This window comes from Athene noctua, chromosome 4, assembly GCF_965140245.1.
Source record: "Athene noctua chromosome 4, bAthNoc1.hap1.1, whole genome shotgun sequence".
NCBI classification, from domain to species: domain Eukaryota; kingdom Metazoa; phylum Chordata; class Aves; order Strigiformes; family Strigidae; genus Athene; species Athene noctua.
In genome coordinates, this window is record NC_134040.1 from 17,863,077 (window position 1) to 17,884,510 (window position 21,434).

At 36.6% G+C, this 21,434-nt stretch overlaps 1 protein-coding gene across 5 annotated transcripts in view; it reads right to left on the reverse strand.

The window, feature by feature from the left end:
• Positions 1-219: 219 nt before the first annotated feature.
• Positions 220-21,434, reverse strand: part of FAM184B (family with sequence similarity 184 member B) — a 41,080-nt gene continuing 19,865 nt past the window's right edge. Inside the window, exons 3-11 of one of the 5 annotated variants that reach the window (XM_074904564.1) lie at positions 19,494-19,604; positions 10,576-10,788; positions 9,174-9,327; positions 8,136-8,248; positions 7,540-7,724; positions 3,041-3,158; positions 2,753-2,857; positions 1,849-2,048; positions 220-429 (exon numbers count right to left, since the gene is read on the reverse strand). In XM_074904564.1, coding sequence (XP_074760665.1) covers positions 339-429; positions 1,849-2,048; positions 2,753-2,857; positions 3,041-3,158; positions 7,540-7,724; positions 8,136-8,248; positions 9,174-9,327; positions 10,576-10,788; positions 19,494-19,604 — 1,290 coding nt within the window. In that variant the 3' untranslated portion in view covers positions 220-338. Of the gene's footprint in view, positions 430-1,848; positions 2,858-3,040; positions 3,159-7,539; positions 7,725-8,135; positions 8,249-9,173; positions 9,328-10,575; positions 10,789-19,493; positions 19,605-21,434 lie in introns of those variants that run through there. The other 4 variants (XM_074904565.1, XR_012633538.1, XR_012633539.1 and 1 more) reach the window with 4 other exon arrangements.

The following is a 21,434-nucleotide window of genomic DNA, read 5'->3' on the forward strand; positions in this document are numbered from 1 at the left end:
CTAGCTGGAGCCAGATGGACAGGAAGTATCGGAGACCAAATTGCATATTTAATGTAATTGTGGAGTGGTAAAGCCTCTTGATTAAAAAGTCTCTTCACATAACAGTATCCAGAATTTTGCTTTTATTTGATTTTTTACAGAGGTTGTTAAAAAAAAAAGTGTTTTTCTGAAATCCATGCCTATAACTCCATCGTTACTAGATGTAAGAGAATGCAGTAGTTCCTAATTATTTATTTGGGAATTATGCCCCCTCCCCCATCATGTATTGGATTATCATTCCCTAAAAGGAGACAAGAACAGGTTTTTAGTAAATCTGACAGGTATGGAAATACTTTGCTTTAAAATGAAAAATACTTTGTAAACCATTCTTGGTGCTGAGGGTCTTGATTTTGGTCATCTTTGGTTTGTGGTGATTCATTGCCACGTGTCCTGTGCAAACAAATAAGCATTAGCATCGCTTACTTACAATCTTAGCAGTATTAAATACTTTTTTCCTCATGATGCTGTGAACTCATCTGTGCTCACATAAACTGGATGAGGACAAGAGGTGCCAGCTACAATTTCTAGTGGAATCTGTGCTAGCCAGGTAACTGGGCTAACAGCACTGGTAGTAACACAAAGGAAGGTGTGAAGGAGAGCTAAACGGCTGTGGAGAAATGTTTGAACATAATTCTTGATGCTTCAAGAATATGAAGTCTTGAAAATGAGAAAATGGCAGCTGCAGTTCACTTAAAAATATGAAATATGATTTATGCATTGAAAATGTTTGGTAAAAGTTTTATTTGGAACTGATTTATCTGAATATTGGCTTTTATAATCAATCCTATTTAATAGTGTCTGATTTTTCAGCAGCCAGGATGCTTTTTTAACATATTAATTTCAGTTTGCTTATAGTAGCAAATACGACTTCACTTACGATTGATTTAAAATGACAAGGCAAGTAGCTGCTAAGCTACCTGCACTCTCCCTGTATGTTTCCCTTTAAAATACAAATCTGATTTGCCTTAGCAGTCATCTGGCATGACATAGAATGCTTTTTCTTTAAGATGCAGGAATTGCCAAACTGGATCCAATTCCGTGTCCTGGGTTATTGTCTTTGGCAGCAGTCAGCACCATCTGCCTTCAAGGAAAGAACTCCGTAGCACACAATTTACAGTGTAACTAATCACTAGGAGCTGAGAAGGCTGGCTTTTGTCCTGAAGTACAGTGGTAGGGGCTTTTTTAAAGTTTTCACCATAGCTGTAAAATGTTAACTACATACATTTTTAACTATTTCTTGAAGAGATCATTCAGTAATGTTTATACAACACTAAGCATTGTTTAAATAACTCAAAAATCTGAAGAAAAATGTCAAGATTTTCAGAGAAAAATACTTAAGAAGCTTTTAGTTAAATATCCGCTAATTAACTTTTAAGTCTCTAAGCCCTTTGCCAAATGATAGCTCAGATTCATTCAAGTATCTTCTGAAATAAAAATATGCCATCTGCATCTACCAAGTGCAAAGTGAGGAAATAAGAAGGAAAACACATCCTTAACAGAGCCACTAATATGTGCCCAAAGTTTTAAACAGCCATGTTTACTATTAATTACATTCTTAGTTAAATATTTGCACCTCCTCTTTTTGTACCAGCAGGAGTTGCAAGCATAAGCTCTGCTGGGCAGTGATTATAGCCTACTTCTGCCGTAAAGTTTTGGGTGTGCTGGTAGAGAATTGTACACGTGGAATTCACGACAGGAAGCGTACGTCCCTGTTTATTTCCATATGTCTAATAGTGTTTGAATTGCCTACAAGATTCTCAATAACAATTCATTTATCGTCTTACAAGTCACTGCAAAATGGACAAATACCTTGTGGCAGCACTGCTGTCTGAGGGCTGTGCTGATGGAGAGCCCACCCTGAGGCAGCCAGGACTCCGGTCTAAGCTTGTAGATTTTGTTATCTGAGGAGCACTTCTTTTTGATCTCAAGTCACAGCTCAAGAAGTTCTTTGCGTAGGAAGCTAAATTCGGAACACTGACAACACGACTGGGCACCTCAGCTGTCTTCTGCTTTTTATTGTAACAGAAAACTTCATTACACGCATGTTTTTTTCACACTTCATACTATCAAATCTCAACAATACCTCATTCCCAGATATCTTTTGAGGAGCAGCCAAAAATGAAGACTCCCATTTTTTCTATAAGCATTTAAAATAAATCCTCAGGGTATGCTGTGAGGATCCATGGATTAGGTAGTCCAATTAAAATGACTTGTGTATTTGACCTTGAGGTTTTAGATATATCAAAGCCGATAGTTTTGCAGAGCTCAGTTAGGTGCTTTCCGCCAACTTGACCTCCCTTCTTTCCATGACTATAGACAGTATCATACAGAGGGGCTGGAATGCCAAGGGGCAAATCCTGAGCAGCCCAAATACAGTTCATAATTTTTCCTGATGCATCCAGTATCACAATGCTCAGATCTGCAGATTGGTCCCAAATCTGCAAGCAATGGCTGTGCTTCTCCCAGAAGACTGAAGTCTTTGGAGTTCTAGTGTTTTATATTTGTTTAAACACCCGTATATCTGTATATATATATTTCTACTCAATTTACGTTATACTCAGCACCTGACTGTAGGCTGGCTTACTGGAAAGAATTCTACTGACTAACATTACCATAAGAAATGAATAAGACTTTTATTGTCCTGATCATCTGTATTATTCAGATAGCAGTGACACATCATGTTTTGTGATTTTAATTGCATTGCTCATCTTACCTTCATGGAAGGAGTCAAGCATCCTGTATTGGGGTTGAAAGAAAATGATCGATTCCTGTAAGATTCAGTGTTGGCTAAAAGTGAATGCTGAAATTTTCTTCCTTCCTGGCGGAAAAGAAAGATATGTATATGGAAACATCTATTTGTAGGAAGTTGGTATGGAAACATAAATTTGTCAAAGTATTCCAGAACAGAATGGAAAGAATCAGTCTGAAGCTATGTGAAACACTCAAAAGAGCCTTCCAACAGATTCCAAAATACGTATATACATATAAAATGAAATCTTACCACCAGCTGCTTGATAATCTCCTCTCTCTCACTTAATTTGTCTTGGAGACAGCTTATAAGGTGTGTATCTTCTGATCTGGACTCCCGTTTTCTTGACTTTTCTTCTAATTCTTTGAGTCTGTACCAAAGAAAACGCAGACCAGGAAAAACCTTCCTCAGACCAGGTTCACAAGACACCTGAACTGTACTCTGCCCTGAATTCCAAGACTAAAATAAAGAGACATAGTCAGACCATTTGGATAAAAGAGCATTTTTTAAAACCAGGCACCTGTACATGGATTACATATACATATAGAATGTTGTGGAGTTCCAAAATGAATTGTCACCAGGGTTAACCCACAACACCTGTCCAGCGTAAAATCCAGCCACCGGTAAAAACTAACAAGCTTGCACATCACATTGCTGCTCTAGTTTCCTAAAGAAAAAAAATCTGTGTCACAGTATCTGCACAGTGTCTGTATTCATCTATTTGTTCTCTTTTCTGACCCAGTAACTTTAGAATCCACAGGCTAATTCCAACCATATTTAACAGAGGCCTCAGAAATACTCAATTCCTATAACTTTCATGAAAAGAGAGACTTGGATATACACACTGCTTTAGTGAACCCTCCAAGTCAGAACCTGTAGTGTGAGTTCAGCTCTTTAAATGCCTTAGCCAGGGGAAAAGATTCAAATGAGAACTTATACCTTCTTAGAGATGGTGTGGAAACATATATTTGATTGACCCATGAGAAAACAAGTCATCATTTCATCAGCCAAGTTAATGAATTTTTCTACTTGAGAAACAGTGCTATGAAGTTCATTCACCTGCCATGCTGAGAAATGTATTACAGAATACAAACCACCATTTTGTGGGTTTTTTTTGGTGAGGGTAAAGTTATTTGAGAGGACTCCCCCCGGTCTTACATTCTTAATTTAGTGTATCTTGGAGTTTAGATAAAAAGATAAATCTTAACATCTGAATGGTTTGAGACCTGCTTACATGCAAGTAGGTCTCTCTTCTGGACCTCTGTCATGGACTTGGGATAAGAGAAAAGGATAACAGATATGTATAATCAGGATTTTTTCTGAGGGACCTCTCCTGTACAGTCTGAAGCACCACAGAATGCACAGGGGGCAACCAAGTGTATATATTTACATGAGTTAGTGGGGGCTGTCCTGGGAAATTTGCAAGAGAGTGAGAATGTACAAGAGCTTAACCCCAAAGATGATGCTCTGCTGAACAAAATTAAGAACAAGATCAAGGTCTCTGGTATCATCTGTGACAAAGATTTTACATTTCGTAAAACTGCAAGATGCTAAGTGCCAGTTTTAGCATTGCAAAACTGTATGTATAGAGCTTTACATTAAACAACATTCAGAGTTTATTACAATATATCTGGGTCTTTGTGTTTGCAAAGGAAATACATATACACTTCTATTTCAGTGCTTATAATATTCTACCTATGAGTAATAAAAAAGTTATACATACTGAGAATAATAATTTCAAACAGAACTCATTGCCAGTATGAGCCAGAGTTTATTTAAATGACTTACTCAGTTTGTAAGGAGAAAATCTTTGCTTGGAGATGTGCCCGAGTGCTGCTGAGATCAGATAATATGTTTTTGATTTCCTTCCAGTAATCTTGTTTCACTATGTTCAGTTCTTTTTTATGGTTGATATTGAGGTCTTCTAATCAGTAGCCTTTCATTGGTATTAAAATATGTCTGAATTCTCACGTCAATTCTTTCAATTGACCATGCAGTTTTGAGGTCTTTTACTGACTACAAAGGTAGTTAACTGGATGCAGCTCTGGCCTTCTGCTTACTGATTGGACTTTGACGCTTCAGTTACAATCTGAAGCAGAACCACACTAATGCTGAGGAAGAGAAAAATTATTCAGAGACCTTCAACCTTCAGGAAATGGAAGGTCTATTCTATATAATGATGCTACTGGTATTTTGTCTCTGGTTGGCTTGTACATCAACCTTAACGGTCAAACATGACAATAAAGTACCATAGGAACTCATTTGTATTAAGCAAAATTATTTTGAAATCTCTGGGATTTTAACATGAGGCTCAGAAACATTTAATAACTGCCTACTACCATCCTAAAAATAATTTTTTTAAAAAAAAAAGTGAAGGTAAGAAATGTTATAACAATACCTTTAACTGCAACATGTGTCTAACGGATAATATATTTTGAAAGATACTGCTATTTGATTAACACTGTCAATTGAAAACTAAAAAATGCCTAACATTTTTCAAGCCTAGCCATAACACTGCTTTTGGATACCAACCCCAAAACTGATAGACATCTGTTGAAGAGTTGTTGTTAGCTTGTTGCCTTTTGTTTGCTAATATTTTGTTAAACTTTGGAGAAACTTTTTCATTAACTTTCACAAAAGATACTCAGTTTACCTTTTTTTTTATTTTATTTTATTTTTTTTTTTTATTTATTTTTTAACGTATTTATCACCCCCTTTCACTTGTTTCTAAAATGCTTCAGGAAAGGCCAAAAAGCCCACAAAAGGTTTCTGCCCTTGAAATTAGACCACGGCCATGGGAGTGACTGATAGGACACTTGGCACAAAATAAGAAACGAGTAAAAATGGGGGCAGAATTCCTAAAATGGACCTTCAGGGGTAGAATAAAAGCTCTTCTTCAGAATAGCCATTTTGGGATGTATTCTCTCTTCCCATAAAAAACCTTTGCTCTCATCCTAGTTCTTGCAAAAGGTTTCTGTACTGGAAGTGGAATTCACACAATTCACAAGGATGGAAATGGGAATGACTACTTCAAGCAGATTACTGGTTTCATTTACTATTCCTGCTGTCACCAAGTAATTTTAAATAATTGGTTTTAAAAAAATGGCACATACAAGTAACAAGCCGCTATCAGCTTTAAAATCAGAAACAACTATATAGCATAAGACAAGGTCACTTGTTAAAGTAACAGAAAAAAAGCTGTTATGTATATGCACTCATCAGTTTAGCTATTCCCCTGACCAAATTATTGGTCCTGCAAAAGCAAAACAAGAGCTGCAAGTTAATATTCCAGATCTTACACGGGTTAATTTCAGAGCAGCCTATATCAGGTGCCTAGGAGCATTTGAGCTCTTTGGTTCTACCTCCTGTTAGTTAAAGGATTTTTCCTTATATAATTTCCATTAATGCTTCCTTCTCAAATGCTTACTGTATTAGAGCTACATCATCTACCCCCTGTAAAGATTATCCTCCAGTGCAGCTGCTTTAGCATGAGGCCTTTTAGACCTCATCAGTGACATGTGAATAATAATTCTCTTCATGAAGAGAGATCTAAATTCCTTCAAGGTAGCTGGAGGGCACTGATGAAACTCTCTGGTTTGCAATTCTTTCTGTTGATCTCACTTCAAAAGCTTGAAATGAAAGCCACTTTCAAGTAACTCTCCAAGAGTGCAAAGAGAAAAAAAAAAGTTTCTTTCTCATTCTTTAAATATCTACTGACTGGTAGACAGCAACAGAATTACTCTGGCCACTCCTGACAAGTCTGCTGAGAGACACTGTATCCTCTCGAGTGCTTTTCTCTAGACTATATAGGACATAATTTTAAAGATCCCTTTAAGGCTATACTCTTCAGAAATCCTTTTATATATACAGCTCAATTTTAGGGGTATACATTCTATACGACTGCAGAAATTAATTGAAAGGTACCCATGCACCAGATCCCTCAATCTCTCTGCAAAGAGAATGTGTTAAGTATGATAATTCAGAAATTTAAAAGGATTCAACATCCAAACAAACCCACAGAACAGTGATCCCCAGTCTTGCCTCCTATGTAATAGGTAAGTCCTGCACTTTTTCTGTACACAGGTGGGAAGACTGCTATTACTGCAATGCAATGTGTGCTCTGGGCCTGTGGCTGTAAGAGCATGCAGTGCACCTTCTACAAAGACAGTCAAGACTACAAGTTGCCCTTTCTGTGCCCTGACAGCACACTGCAGCTCCAGGCTTCCATCAGCCCAAAGGCACTGTCAGTGTCCATTATCAGTGCCCTTACTCCCTCAGTACAAAGCTGGCTGTTACAGCTAAAGCAAAGTCTTATAGAGTACATACAGCCTTCTTGAGTGCCCCCTTTAGAGTTAACAACTCCCTGGTTTCAGCTACCGAGAGTACACATAAAAACCTGATATTTATTCTCAGAGATTTCTACATTTTTTTAATAGCTCTTGAGTGAGTTTGGGATTTGTTTGTCTTCCAGTGCCTTTCAGCTGACATTACGCAGATTTTTTCAGGTCACTCCTGTGGGGCTACACTGGACATATTTCTCTGTGACATACAATGAACAGTTAGTTCAAATGCTTTTATTATGGCTGGAGAGAAATGTGAAATGAACTACTGCTTTTGCAAAACTCCTAACCTCTAAAATTAGTACTTTAGAAAGGAGAGATTCTGACATTCATCACATTTAGAACACTTCTGATGCCATCACTGTTACTGACTCTCTAGAAAGCACTGTGAAGTGTGAATTTAAGGCAAACCTTCTGTGCTGTTTCTCCCAATCCTGAAGCTGTGCACCTTCTTGCTTCTGTGACTCCAACTCAGCACTGAGTAGCTCCATTGTGTCCTTCAAAAGTAAATTCTCCTTCTTGAGTTTGGAAATTTCACTCTGGCATTTTTCCAGTTCATCATGAAGAGATCTGATCTGGCTCTGGCTACTTCCTTCCTAAGAAAAAGACCAAATTTAGTTATTCACAGCCTCCAATTATTTAATGCGAAGAGCTCACGGGAATTGTGTACATTGAATTTTTGTGAACTGATTTTTTAATTATATGTGTGATTCTATGTGCAAGACAAAATCTATGATCAAAACTTCCTTAATATATTTTATAAATTTTATTGCAACATTCATTTATTTACTTGTGTTGTAGATTCTGATCTTTAAATGGAAAAAAGCCTGCCCATAGGGAAAAGATTATAAACAATGCTAACATTGTAAAATGTGACATAATGGAAGGAAACCTGTTCCCTTTTTCTAACAAATTCTGTACACTTCTATTATCTCTGGAGAGAGAAAGCTGATACTACTGCTTTCACAAAATGTGTCATGGCAACCAAGCAGGAACTGGATTCTTGCCTGTTGCTTCTTCAGTGTCCTCACACTCCTCAGCTCCATTTGGAGTTCTTCTATTTGTTTCTTGAGATTAGTGCACAGTGTCTGTTGATCAGAGAGTTCCATCCTTAGAGATCCTAGTAACAATCAGACAGACAATCATTAAGGCAGTCAGAGGCCAGCTGGATGGAGAAGGTAGATATAGACTGTGTAGATGAAAACATGAACACAGTATATTTTGCTTTGTTCCTCAACTCCTTCACTGTTAAGTATAACAGCCCCCTATTAGTAGAGAGGTAACACAGTTGAGCAACAGTAAAAAGATATGGAGCTACAATAGTAATGATTCAACACTGGAATCAGAGAGGTAATTCTGTGACAGTTGTTTGGCAGACTAAATCACTGTAATTGCTTTTTCTAACCTTGAACTTTACTGCAGTACCCCCGAGCTTCCCTGTTCAGTCTGCTGGTGTTTATTATAGAGGGCCATAAGGCACACTGAGAAGAGCTCTGGAGAAGTCTTAGAGAAGTACACCACTTATGTGAGCAGGTCTGTCAGATATTGCATATATAGATGAGCTTTAATAACCTGAGTTCAAACCCAGACATATTACAGATCCTCCTAATGCAGTGTTCTGTTTAGTTCTGAAAGTTTAGGGATCTTTCTAAACTGACTGAACAATATGTGTGGAGCAACTGATCTCCCACTGGTGAGCTCAACAGAACAGGCTTGAGCCACATATACTAATTCTTCACATCATAGAAAAAAAGAGGAAACTCATATACGCTAACTATGGTATTCCAATTTAATATACCTGATAATGCATACTTGACTGTTGTACACCAGACTACTCTCCCAGCAACGATCTGCTGCTGACAGTTGAGAGCTAGGTTACCGAAAAACTATTAACTCTGTATTACTGAAATTGCAGGGTATGGAAAAGGAGATTCACAAAAACCTGATTTCCCAGAAAATGGGAAAGAAAATGAATGGGAGGAAAGTTAGTGCTTCTCAGCATGTAATCAAGCAGTAGGAGCTGTACATGACATGAGACATTATACCTAGCAACAGGGTTTGCTGCTTCTGTATCTGCTCGAGTTCATCATGTAATTCTTTCTTCGCTTTCTCTTCCAAGGTTTGTATTTCCAGCCTATGAGACTGATGTTGGATCTTGAAAGTCTCATTAAATTCCTTTTTCAAACGTTCTTCTGCCTCCTGTAAGCAAAAGCCCCGCCCCCCCAAAACAAAGTAGTTGGAGCCTATTTATCACCTTGTTATTTTACTTGTAATGATGGGATGAATCTGGTCTTTCATAGTAGAACTTTTGTTTTCATCACCACTTTATGTGTCACTCCATCAACACAAGAAAAATAATGAGCTGAAGTTAAAAAATAAAACTTAATAGGGACAAGAGAAATTATCAAGATATCATCTATTAGATTTGCTGTACATCATGAAATAGTAACACTGATATCTTTGCACTGTTTGGCAATAGAATGATGTTTTATTATTCAACATAAAAATCCCCTCAGATTTGACCTGTATGTCATTACTTATCACAGTGTGTCAGATAGAGGCTTCTATCTTTCCTTGTATCGTTCCTGGCCAAAACTTCCACTGTTGTAGGAAGTGCTGCTGTTGATACACTGTAAATGACAGAGAACTTGCTCTGTAGAGGCTCTGAAAGCAAACTCCTGTCCTCAGTTTCATTTTTACCAGCTTACTGCCTTCAGCTTGATTTTGTTCAAGATGGGATTTTATTCTGAATATATAAAAAAGATACTTAGGGTGGTTCTACTACATAAGTTTTATAAGCAGGTTTTCCCTAAGGTGTGCAATATCAACAGGGATATCTGAACTCCATGTCAAAATCACGTATGTATTTTTTAAGTTGATTTTTTTTCCTCAAGCAGAACGTTCTTTAAAACTTCAATATATTGCATTAACATTTTGTCACTGAAACAAATTCACGTGAACATTTAGAAGCTTTGGTTATCCACTTAACAGAATTGATTTCTTGAAGGTATCTAAGGCAATACACATGATTATACAACTCTATTATACTTCTTTTAAAGTATTTATGTATAAATTAATAATAGATGAAAAATAATAAAACTGAGTCCTGTTAATAATACACTTAAGAATCCCCTTCTATTTCTGAAGCAAGAGCACAGCTAGAGGAACTTGTATTTGTTGCAGCTTAACCACAGAGGGTAGGCTATATTATTTTATGAAACTAATTCATTCACACTGTGGTCTAAGTTCAAATGTTAAAATCATTAAAAAACCCAACCTGAAGATGATGAGGTTTCAAAATAACAGAATAAATAATTCTGTGCAACAGTGGCAACCCATCATTAAGATAACTGGAGATAAACTGAGTTTTGATAATTGTCTCTAGCCAAATATGGTTTATCCCACAAATACAATTTTTTTTTTTACACTAGTATGTTGTAAACTGACCTTGAGTTCCTGATTTTTGCTTTTCTCCAACATTTTTAAGACTTTCTGATGTGATGCCTCCAGCTGCAGTTTATCGTTCTGGTTTTCTTTAATAGTGTTTTGAAGATCCTGCAAAAGCTTCTCTTTTTCTTTGTTGGACTGTAGATTATGTTTCTTCAGTGACTCCTTGAAATTATTTGCTTGTTGATCTAATATTTGCTTCAGCTGAGCCACCTTCCAGAAAAGTAAGTCAGCATAATAGGATTAATGGCTTCATTCACAATGGAGAGGAATTATGTAAATGTGAGTTTATTTTATGTTCTCCTGTTGGTTTATGAAAAATAGCAAGATGCTTGTTTCATGGAAGGAGCCCTTTTTTCAGTGAAGAATGACATCTCTTTCGCATATACTGCCTGTTGCCCATCAAGTACTTTTCTTATTTCTTTTCAAATCGTCTCCATCTCATATGTACAATCCACAGTTCAACTTGCACATCAATTATGGCACAAACCAGGAGGCAGGCCTAAGGCTATGCTTACTGCCATCCTGGAGATATAACGCTGCAGAGTCGATTTATATATAGAACCAATGGAATCAAGAATTATGCACATCACATATATTTTCTCTCCTCTCTTAGCTTAATTACTAAATACAGTAGACATGCCTATAATGGCTGACACAAAAGTAACAAAAAACCACCCTATTTGTAAGAATAACTTGGTGAGACTTTTTTGATGGGGAAGGAAGGAGTCTGTTCTCAACTCTATCCTCTTTGGTAAGCTTTCTAAACTTTCAGCAAAAATTTGTATTTGCCCTTCTTAATTTTGTCATTCCTAACATCATAGCTGTGAAATTCTGAAAAACTGCCTTCTGCATAGAAGCAGTATGCATTATAAGTCAGGCCAGTTAGCATTTTTGCAGCTCAACCTGACTTCCAAGTCTGCTTTTTTTTTCTCTGCCCTGCCTCCTGCAAAGCTTTTATGTCTCTTGCCTATTCTTTTTGGGAGCATGTGAAAGAGAATGGTCTATTTTCCAGTTTTTATATACTTGTACAGCCTTAGAGAAACAGAATTCCAAATATGAAAGGAAGAAGTTGGCTTCCTTAGAATTTCATGACTTAAAATTATTCAAATGATGTTACACACATATAACCTGTGAGTCCATCCTATTCCTTCCCCTACACTAATGTATGTTTTTTTTCTCTTCTTCAGTGTTGCCTTAATTTTTTTCCCATGAATACTGCAGACAGTTTATAAGTTGAGGAAGTGCTGACAGCTTTATTTAGCTAAATAATTGCTTGTAAATTCAACTGCACACTTGTGGTCCTTTCTGATGCAGCACCACAAAAGCTGGATGAAGATTTAATAAGTGGGCTAAGGTGTCTATATTCTTCCATGTTTCATTCTTATAGCACTTTCTGGTATATTTTGCGTTATGTAAGAGAAGAGGAGACATGCTGTGCAAAGCCCTTACTTCTTAACTTCAAGGCCACAGTCAGCATTGCACTATCTAAAGGGAGATACTAATGAGCTATGTCAGATCTCTCCAAATTACAGGAATCCTTTCTGATGATGGCTAAATGTACTCCTGCTAGCTCACAGCTCTGTTTTTTTCTCATGTCAGTTGAGCATGCTGGCTTGTCTCCTCCAGAGGATGTTAATTCTCTCCTTTCCTTCTCCGAAGGCCCTTCTCCATTCCCAGATGGATCACAGACCTTATTCAAGTACTCCCTAAGCCTCTACCATTCTCAGTTTTCTGTCACAGAACTGAGCTTTGAAGGCTCAAAATGGTGCAAACCCCTATCAGAGCCTCTATCAGTTCCCAGGGCTTGAATTCCTTTTGGAGAAAGGACATTCTGTACTCCCACTTTACGACCACAACTGTCAACTACATTGTAACTTCATTCCTAGTCCTGATTTCTGCTTTTACCATTTCCTGGCATCTGCTCCCTTCTCTCTACAATTTAGACAAGCCTTTATGTCCCAGAAATGAATCCTGATATTAAAAAAGAAAACGTGAACCTTTTTTTTGGAAACATTCACCACTTAGACTTATTTCTACTTGATCAATTTGTCCTATTTTTTTTTTTTTTCTATAGAACAACTGAATAAGGGCCTGAAAACATTGTAAAAACCTGCTCTATTAAGTCTGATGGTAGTTTATAATTTTCAGTAAAAAGTTCACAGAATTCACAGAATATCAGATGAAGATTATTTATTTCTATGTAAGCATGTTTCATGTGAAACATGAATGTTCATGGACGTCATGTGCTGTAGAGATAACTCAAAACCTGTTACCTGAACACACACATGTCTGATGAGAACTATGTAACTTCCTTTACTAAATCTGGTTTCCGTACCTCTGTAAGCAGCTACAAGAAAGAATTACTGTTCCATTTCTGAGTAGGTTTACGGCTGCAGAACTGCTGTTCCTATACACAAGTCAGTATACTGTGTTCCTTCCGTTTAAACAGAGTTTGTCTTTCACTTCAAATTCGCAAGTCAGGTTCCTTTTCTCCAGTTAATTGGTGGCGGTCATTACTGACCATCACCAATCTTGTACTTCAGTTTCCCTCTGAAGCCCTTCCAATGTCTTGCATACAAAGGGTCATACTCTTATAATTAATGTGGACTTCCTTTCCAGACAGGGTAGATGTTTAGTTTATTATATCAGTTTATTACTGATGTTTCACATATTCTGAGATCTACAACAGTATCTGTAATTTAGACGTAACAGAGGTCTATAAGCAGAGATGAACCTTGGTAAAAAACTCTTTAGTAAAGCTACCTTGGGCAGTTGACTTTCTCCAATATATTTGGTGGCCAAACCAAGCAATCAATAAAACTTCTAGTCAAATCAATCCAAAGGAAACATTTCTGAACATGTCAAAATGAAAAATTGAAGTATTTCCCTCAGACTGAATTCCATGTTTTTAAAACTTAAATTATTTCATTATTTGCAAGGACACAAATGGCTCTATGTGTGAGAGAGAAAGGAAGCACGGAGGCACAGAAAAGTCAAGAGAGCAAGAGAGTATGTGTGTGTGGATATGAAGGTAACTGGGGCACTAACCCAAGTGATGAGGCCCTAGGTTGCCCAATTGACAACTTAATATACAAGTGAAGAAGTGGCAACAGGTGACACACTGTAGCTCACCCTATAACCCAGTGACAAGGAAACTTTTTAAATGGTGAGAAAGCTGACAGAAGGAAAAAAAAATCCAAGTCTAGGTCTCCCACACATCATGGGAATGCTAGGTTGGTAGGTAAGAAGAAAACCTTCACCCAGTGTTTTCTGAATCAAGTTTTTTATTTTGTTCTCTTTTAAGTGCCAGTAAATGAAAGATTAGTTTTACCACTTCTTAAGCAATTTCAAACCAACATGGTACATTTGAATTTCACTGAAACTATCCAACGAAATTGATTTGAGTTAGCAAATTCCAAAGAGCACCTAGCTTCAGCTTCAGCCACCCCAAACTGTGAGTTTGTTAACGAATCATCCAGTTGTTTTCTGGCTTTTTCCTCTGTGTCAGCCAATTAAACACAGAGAAACTGTCTGAACAAACTAGTGAAGAATAATTGCTAAACGTTATTCTTAATGAAAAATATTGATTTTTTTTTTTTTTTTTTTAAAATGTGTCTTGTGATAGGATCTATCTGTAGCCTGGATACACTCCAAGAACAGTCAGATGCCAGAGCCACTTGCCAACCATACCTTTGTTTCCAGAGCTCCTGCATTTATATTTTTTTCAAATAAGTGGTAAATCATAAGCTTTAAGTAAATGGTCACTTTGGCTTTACAGGTAAAACATTTACTTTATCTTAAGGCCTATTGAACTCAAGCCAATGTTTTCCTATATTAAGAAAGGAAACACTGAAGTTTTTCGGTACTGCTGTTCCTTATAAAATTAACCTCTGATGTGAAACTCTTAATGCCATATGGTACTCTGTATCAGCTGACGTAATATGCATTAGAATTACTACACTCAAGCATGCATTTTTTTTTCTGGTCTTCCTGAAAGTAAGCCAGTGAGTAAAAGAGATGTGCCAGAAGAACAGGCTGTATGTTTTCCAACAGAAAAACTGGAAACAGGAAAAATGCTCCTTGGAATACTTCTTTTTCAAATTAAATATTCATCTACATGGGGAAGATGAAGAGAAGCCTATATAAACTTCAGCTATGGTCACAAGATTATTAACCTTCCAGAATCTCTTCATAGACAATTATTGGTTCCAAGCACTACTAGCATGAAACCTAAGATCATATTAACTAGAAATAGGCTAAGCAGTAAACTGGTAGCAACAGAGAATGTAATGTAGTAAGAAATCAGATGGAAAAGTATTTCTAAGAATTACTATTTTTCAGTGATTTAGGGAAAAAGACATACACAAACACATCAGGAAGAGAAACATACTCTTTCCTGCTACTTCTTAACGTATTAGAAGTTAAGAAACAAACATTTCCATCCCTTCAGGTTTCCTCCTCCTGTCTTTCAGCTAAAATGGTTTTCAAATCCATCAGTGCAAATCCTCCTCTGGAGTATTTTGCAGTACCCAGGCTTTTATTGAGTTTCATTACTTCAAAACAGATAGCCAGACCCTCAATTTGTAAAACTGGTAAAGCAACACTGAAGCCAATGAAACTATGCCAACTCACATGAGTCCAGAATCTGTTTGGCTCCTTTCACTATTAATAGACCAGCAGCATTGTTTTATAATGTCTTCCTGCTGCAAAACAAAACCTCTTGAAAAAACTGTACCTCTAATTGCATTATTCATTAATTTTTATCCACAAGAATTGCATGAAGTGGTCTTAAAGATGCAATTAATACCTATCCACAGTATAAACTCTAGGCAACTATTTTTCTAGGCTCTGTTGAATTCTTTTCAAATTTCTGGGTTATGTCTGCACTTGCCCTTTCTTATGACGGCTGATTTTGCCTCCCACTGTCTTCCAAGTAAAGAAAAAAAAGAACAACTATTCCTAAAAGATGACAGATAATTTTTGAAATATTTCAAAAGTCTTTCAAGTTTCATTCTTTTCTAACCATAATTACTGTCCTTCTCCTGGGACAGTGGCTTCATTCTTTTGAAGAAGTACCTCTCAGACTTTGATAGCACATGTGCAAAAATACTGGGCAAGTGTAAGGCAGTACATGCCATCACAGGTGGCTCCCCCATTTGACTTCTGCTTTGATTATTTTAATTCACTGTGCTTGCAAGCACTATGAATACTTGAAGTCTATCTTATGTCTGCTCTCCCCTTCTTTTATTTATTGTACGTAAGAAGTGTGAAATCTCAAAGGCAAGATCTAAAGTTGAAATCAGAGAGAATATTTTGACTTCTGTATATTTTAAGGAGAAAGACTCAAGTTTCTCAATGCATTGCTAGGGGATGAATTTATATAAAAGACTTTAAAAGCTGCTTTTTGATGTATTATACAAGAGTCACCACAATTGAGAATTTGTTCAGAGAGTTAAAATAAGGCACCGAAAAGCTATAGCATTTTACTCATATTATGATGTAACTACATCAAAACAGTAATATAAATAACAAAATAATGAAATTATGTTTTACTGTTGTCTTTAGGCTTATCCCACAGTTACTTCAGTTAAGTTCATAGTTAAGTTTACAGTTAATTGCCTTCCTAAACTTTCCTGACCAGAGACACAGGTGTGAACACACTATGCACATCTCCACTGCTGCTATTTGGTACCAACAAGATCTCTCTCGAGGCTCTGGGCTTTGCTGGGCTAGCATTGTTCAAAGATATATCGTGACAAGGCAATGCCTGCACTTCCATTTTATGTACCTTCTAATTCCAGAGTAGTCCCTTTAACAATGTTGAAGAAATCCTGTAGTGCAGAAGCAAGGAACTGGACGACTCCTAATGAATTAGCACTCAACTCATGTAGAACCTCACATCCTACTTTCCAAAGGACCAAACAGATGTGAATCTGATTTCTTTATCCAGAAAAATCTTAGTAATACAGAAATACCACCACTTTGAAGTGCATCCCCAGAGAGATTAAATTATCATGATTCTGTCTACTCTGCATAGTGTTCTAGCTATGTCAGCCCGACCAAAAACGTGCTTTATGCAGCCAAGGAATCTATATTTAGATCTGAAATTGTATCCAGGTTAGAACTGGATTAGTAACAGCACATTGCCTAGCCTTTGAGGCGGAAGCTCTGGGCTGAGCCATTGTAAAGATTCCCAGATGGGAACCATGCCCTCAGTGAAATACATAATGTTGTACAGTAAAAGGTGGTTTCTTGGCTGTGAATATTCACATATTTATAGAAGGAAAGTATTTATAAGTTGAAATTACCTCACTTCCCTGCCAATACTGCCAAGTAGTTGGTTCCGAAAGTAACTTATAGGATACCAAGAAAAATACAATATTTCTCTTCTGAGGGAGCATTTCCTCCCTTTTTGGAGCATGGTTAGATTCTACGATATTTTTCTGTCCTGAATGTGTGACTTCAAGAAAAGTAATTTGATCACTCACTGACTCACTTTTTCCATCTGCAAAACCTGAACAATAATTGCTTCTTGTCATAAGCCTTCTGATTTCTTTGAGACCTTTCAGTGCAATACACCACCTGCATGCATATACACAATACTATGAGATCAGATAGTGTGTGCCACTACTCTCCCTTCCATCTCTTCCTCTCACACCTCAAACTAGTATAACTTTCAGGCATTACCCAGGGATGCCAAAATACCATGGTAAATTTTCAGCTTTGAATGGACTAAGACACTTTTATCAAAATATGTACATTTAGGGGAAATTAGAAAAGAATATGACTGATTTCTGAGAACTCATGTTTTATATTAGGTGCAAAGAAGTCACTCTAGATAGAGTAACACAGGTTGGATTGACCTGAAATTCTCTCAGAGAAGAACCTGTAGGAAACAGTGCATGCAGAAATCTGTAATGAAAGCTAAAACCAGAATTTAGATAGAACTTTAAGAACATTAAGAACTACACTTAGATTCTGCATTGCTAAGACTGAGAAATGGATAAAATGCCAGAATCCAACTGTGATACCAGAATCTATAAATCTGTTTTACAGGAGAAATGAAAGGGAAAAGACCATGCTGCACTCAGAACTAATACAGCTATTACGGTGTGAATCGGAGAAAAAAGCAGGTGTTACATAGTAAATGACCACAACACATGCGATAGCTGGAATGTGCTGCACCAAGCAGGAGTGATGGCACTTGGGAAAGTGGAAGCAGGTGGGAGAGAGGGGCCAACATCTTGCATAGCCCTCTGATGAGACTATATGTCCTTTTTCTGTCTTAAAACACTTAAAAAGAGCTTATTACACTCAAAAAGGCCACTCAGAGGGCACAAATGCCAGCTGAGAAAGATCTAGGTCTTCAACTTTTGTGGAGCTGTTCCCATGCAAGTTATCACTGAACTTGCTGGAAGTGAAACTGGTTAGAATCAGTGGAGATGTAAAGCAATGGAAATTATAGACAGCCACTTAGAACAGTGGCTATCTGTAATTTAGTAGTTTCACAGTGTGAGCTACCTAATTCCTGTTGTTCATTACTTTTTCCTGAACTAGAGTGAAGAAATTTTGTAAATTTGGAAATACCCTCACTTTGCTTAATAAAATCTTGGAGCCTCAATACCTGGATTGGCAGGAAAAAAACAAAGAAATGGATGACAAATTCTCATTGTGAAAACATATCTGTTCATCCAGAATCTCCCAGAATGTACAATCATAAATAATTTCATTGTTCTTCTGAAAAAGGTACCAAATACAATGATATACTCGGGATAGAAAAATAAATGCAGCACTGAGCATCATCAGAACTTTTCACTAGGGTACTGATTTCAATTCTGTTAAAGCAGTTGTTTAGTACTTTATCCATGAGATAAAAGTATCAAAATGTTCACAGGCAAAAACTTCTTCACATAATCACACTGAACAAAAAGAAATATCCTGTACATAGCATTTTAAAGCAGGTAGCACTTCCTGACAAGAACTGAACACCACAAAAGAGGAACATATGAGGGGAAGAAAACATGTATTGACAGTTGTCAGAAATTTTAAAGGTGAACTGTTTACCTAGGTAAATAATCGCCTTGTAGGGATTCTGCTTTTGTTTTGGCAGAAAATTATTTATCAACTTGTTACAGCTTTTCAAATAATGACACTTTCCTGTATAAATATTTTGGTATACTAATCCAGAAAATTTGCATCACTTGGCCTGCAACTAACTATACATTATACCTGTTACAGGTGGATAATCTAATACTAACACATCTCAGGTATTTTTTTCCAGATTAATCCATGTCCACATTAAGACTTAGGTGTAACCAGAGTGGGGAACAGTACATAAGCTATGACATCCTCAAAGCTACTTTGGGGTCACAGTGCTTTCTCTATTTCATTCTTGATCTTGAGAACATACTAATATATACTAAATTATTGCACATTCCAATCTGCTTCACTTAGCATGCATACTGTCAAACAGGCAGAAGGGAGACAATTATCTATTAGACCTTTTTTCCATTCAATTTGCTTGCTCAAGGGAGCAAGCAAGCAGCCCTTTTTACATGTCTACACACAAAAAAAAATAAAAATCAGCAAGTCAACAAGTGCTGTAAGGAAGATTCTAATTTCACTTAGCCCTGTAAACAGAGACACCATCCAACCCTGACATACCCAGACTTCTCACCAAAAAGCCTTTGCACATCTCCAAAGAGTGAAATTTGAAATTTATTAACTAAATAGGCTTGTCAAAATCTTCATAGATGTTCAGGAGCCGTAATTTCTGTTATTTCTATCTAGAGCCCTCGCATATTTTCTTGAACGACAGTCACACCAAATACGATTAAAATCTAATCAAGAATCTTTCAGATGAGAGGAAAAAGGAAGAGTCCTTTTATTACTGGTTTACTTTATGCCTGATTTACCTCAAATGAAGAGTTTTGAAGTTTCCCAGTTAGGACTTCTTTCTCTTTCTCTAGTTGCTTTAGTTCACACTCAGATTTTCTTTTAAATTCCTCTAGCTGTGTCTGGAGCTCCTAAAGTAAAAAAAAAAAAAAAAAAAAGAAAAAAAGAAGAAATAAAAGTGCATGTAATAGCTGGCACAAAACATGAAATATGAGAAAGAATGAACATTTCATCTACATTAACCTAGATAGAACAGTTTACACAGTAATACATACTACTGTTTTTCAATGTCAGTCATGTATTATTCAAAGAAGTATTAACAGTTTGGTTTGGTTCTTTCTAATACTAGTGTTAGACAATACAGCTCACATAATCCTCATCTTCTACTGAAAGCTTCCCTGAGGTGAAAAACTGTACAGCACGAAGAGCCAGATTGTTTTGTCTTAAGTGGTGTCAGTGTTCAAAAACAATTTAGTGTGCAAGAGTCACTCACAAGATCTGAAAAAACACAAGTATATATTGGCCATATAAATGACCAGATGACTAACTAATGGGCAATTAGTGGAAAAGGAAATCAAAGGAAGCACTATTTTATACCATCCATTAAAAAAATCCCAGTGAGGGGACAAAATAAAAAGTTGAAGACAATATTATCATGTTATTGCTGGAATAGTTTTTGAAAAATCAGTGGTAATAACACTTGCAAGACAGTGACCAAGAGCTTGTAGCAAATGTGAGCAATTGTTTATTGTAGGAAGACGGAATGTGCAACTACTAGAAATGTCCTGAGGTGATATATATTACAAGCTTGTTAGTGTGCTTGCTTTGTGCCAATTTACTGACTCAAAAGAATATTCTACCATATTTTCAGACACCACAAATGGAGGAAACAGAAAAAATAACAATTTAACACCTCCCTCGTCCTGTACAGCCCCTTCTCACAGCCTCCCTACCCCTATTTTTATAGCAAATAACTTAAAGAATTCAAGATAACAGAAAAAGTACCTAAAAACTAAGAAAGTGATAATCATTGGGAGGATGGCATGATATTAGGAAACAGAAGCACAGGCAATAGTGACATATTCCTTGCAAATCATAATTAACTAAAGGATAATACTAGCATTTCACAGTTCAAAACCAGGGTAACTATTAGGTAGCAATTAAAGGATGGAATCAAATACAGAGACATGAATATTTCAAGGGAGAAATTAGGTTTAGTTTTGCCTGTAGGAAAAGGAGAGGATATAATGGACTTTTTGATTAAAGCTGAAGATGAAGTGTTTGCAGCTTTCCCACTGCAGCTCTGCCAGCTGACTTCCTTCTCTCTATCTTAAATTTTCTATCTGGAAAATAGATACAATACTTGTCAAACAGCTGCTACAGGCCTTAACTGCATCACAGGATATAAAAAGCATTAGTAACAAAAAATCCTCTAATTTTAAGTTTTACTAACTCAAGATTTTTGTGATTTAACTAATATGAATCTCTAAGAGATAGTTATAAGCAATAACATTTATATTGCCTATAAGCAATAAATGACTATTATTATGCCTTTTTTAGCAAAGTGTTTGATATTTAAGTTTTATCTGACTCACATGAAGATCTTCAGCCTGGCATCATTTTAAGTATACTTGTACAAATTTATTCACATAAAATAATACAGTACATAAAAGTCCTCTTCATAAGGCTTGATAATGTAAATATGTACCATGAAGAACTGCATCTTCATTTAGTGATCAAACATGATTACTTCCACAATCAGATAAAATAATTTACACAGTTTCCTTTTTGAGAAACGAGACTGCATAAATGTATAAACTTCAGCAGTTTCATAGGCAGAAATAAATTATTCTGACAAGCACTTACAATTCCTAGTCTCCAAAATCTAGAAGGTACTGTGAAGCTCAACAATTAGTGATAGGAGCTGCATGCTTTTTATGACTTCATAACTTGTCAGCAAG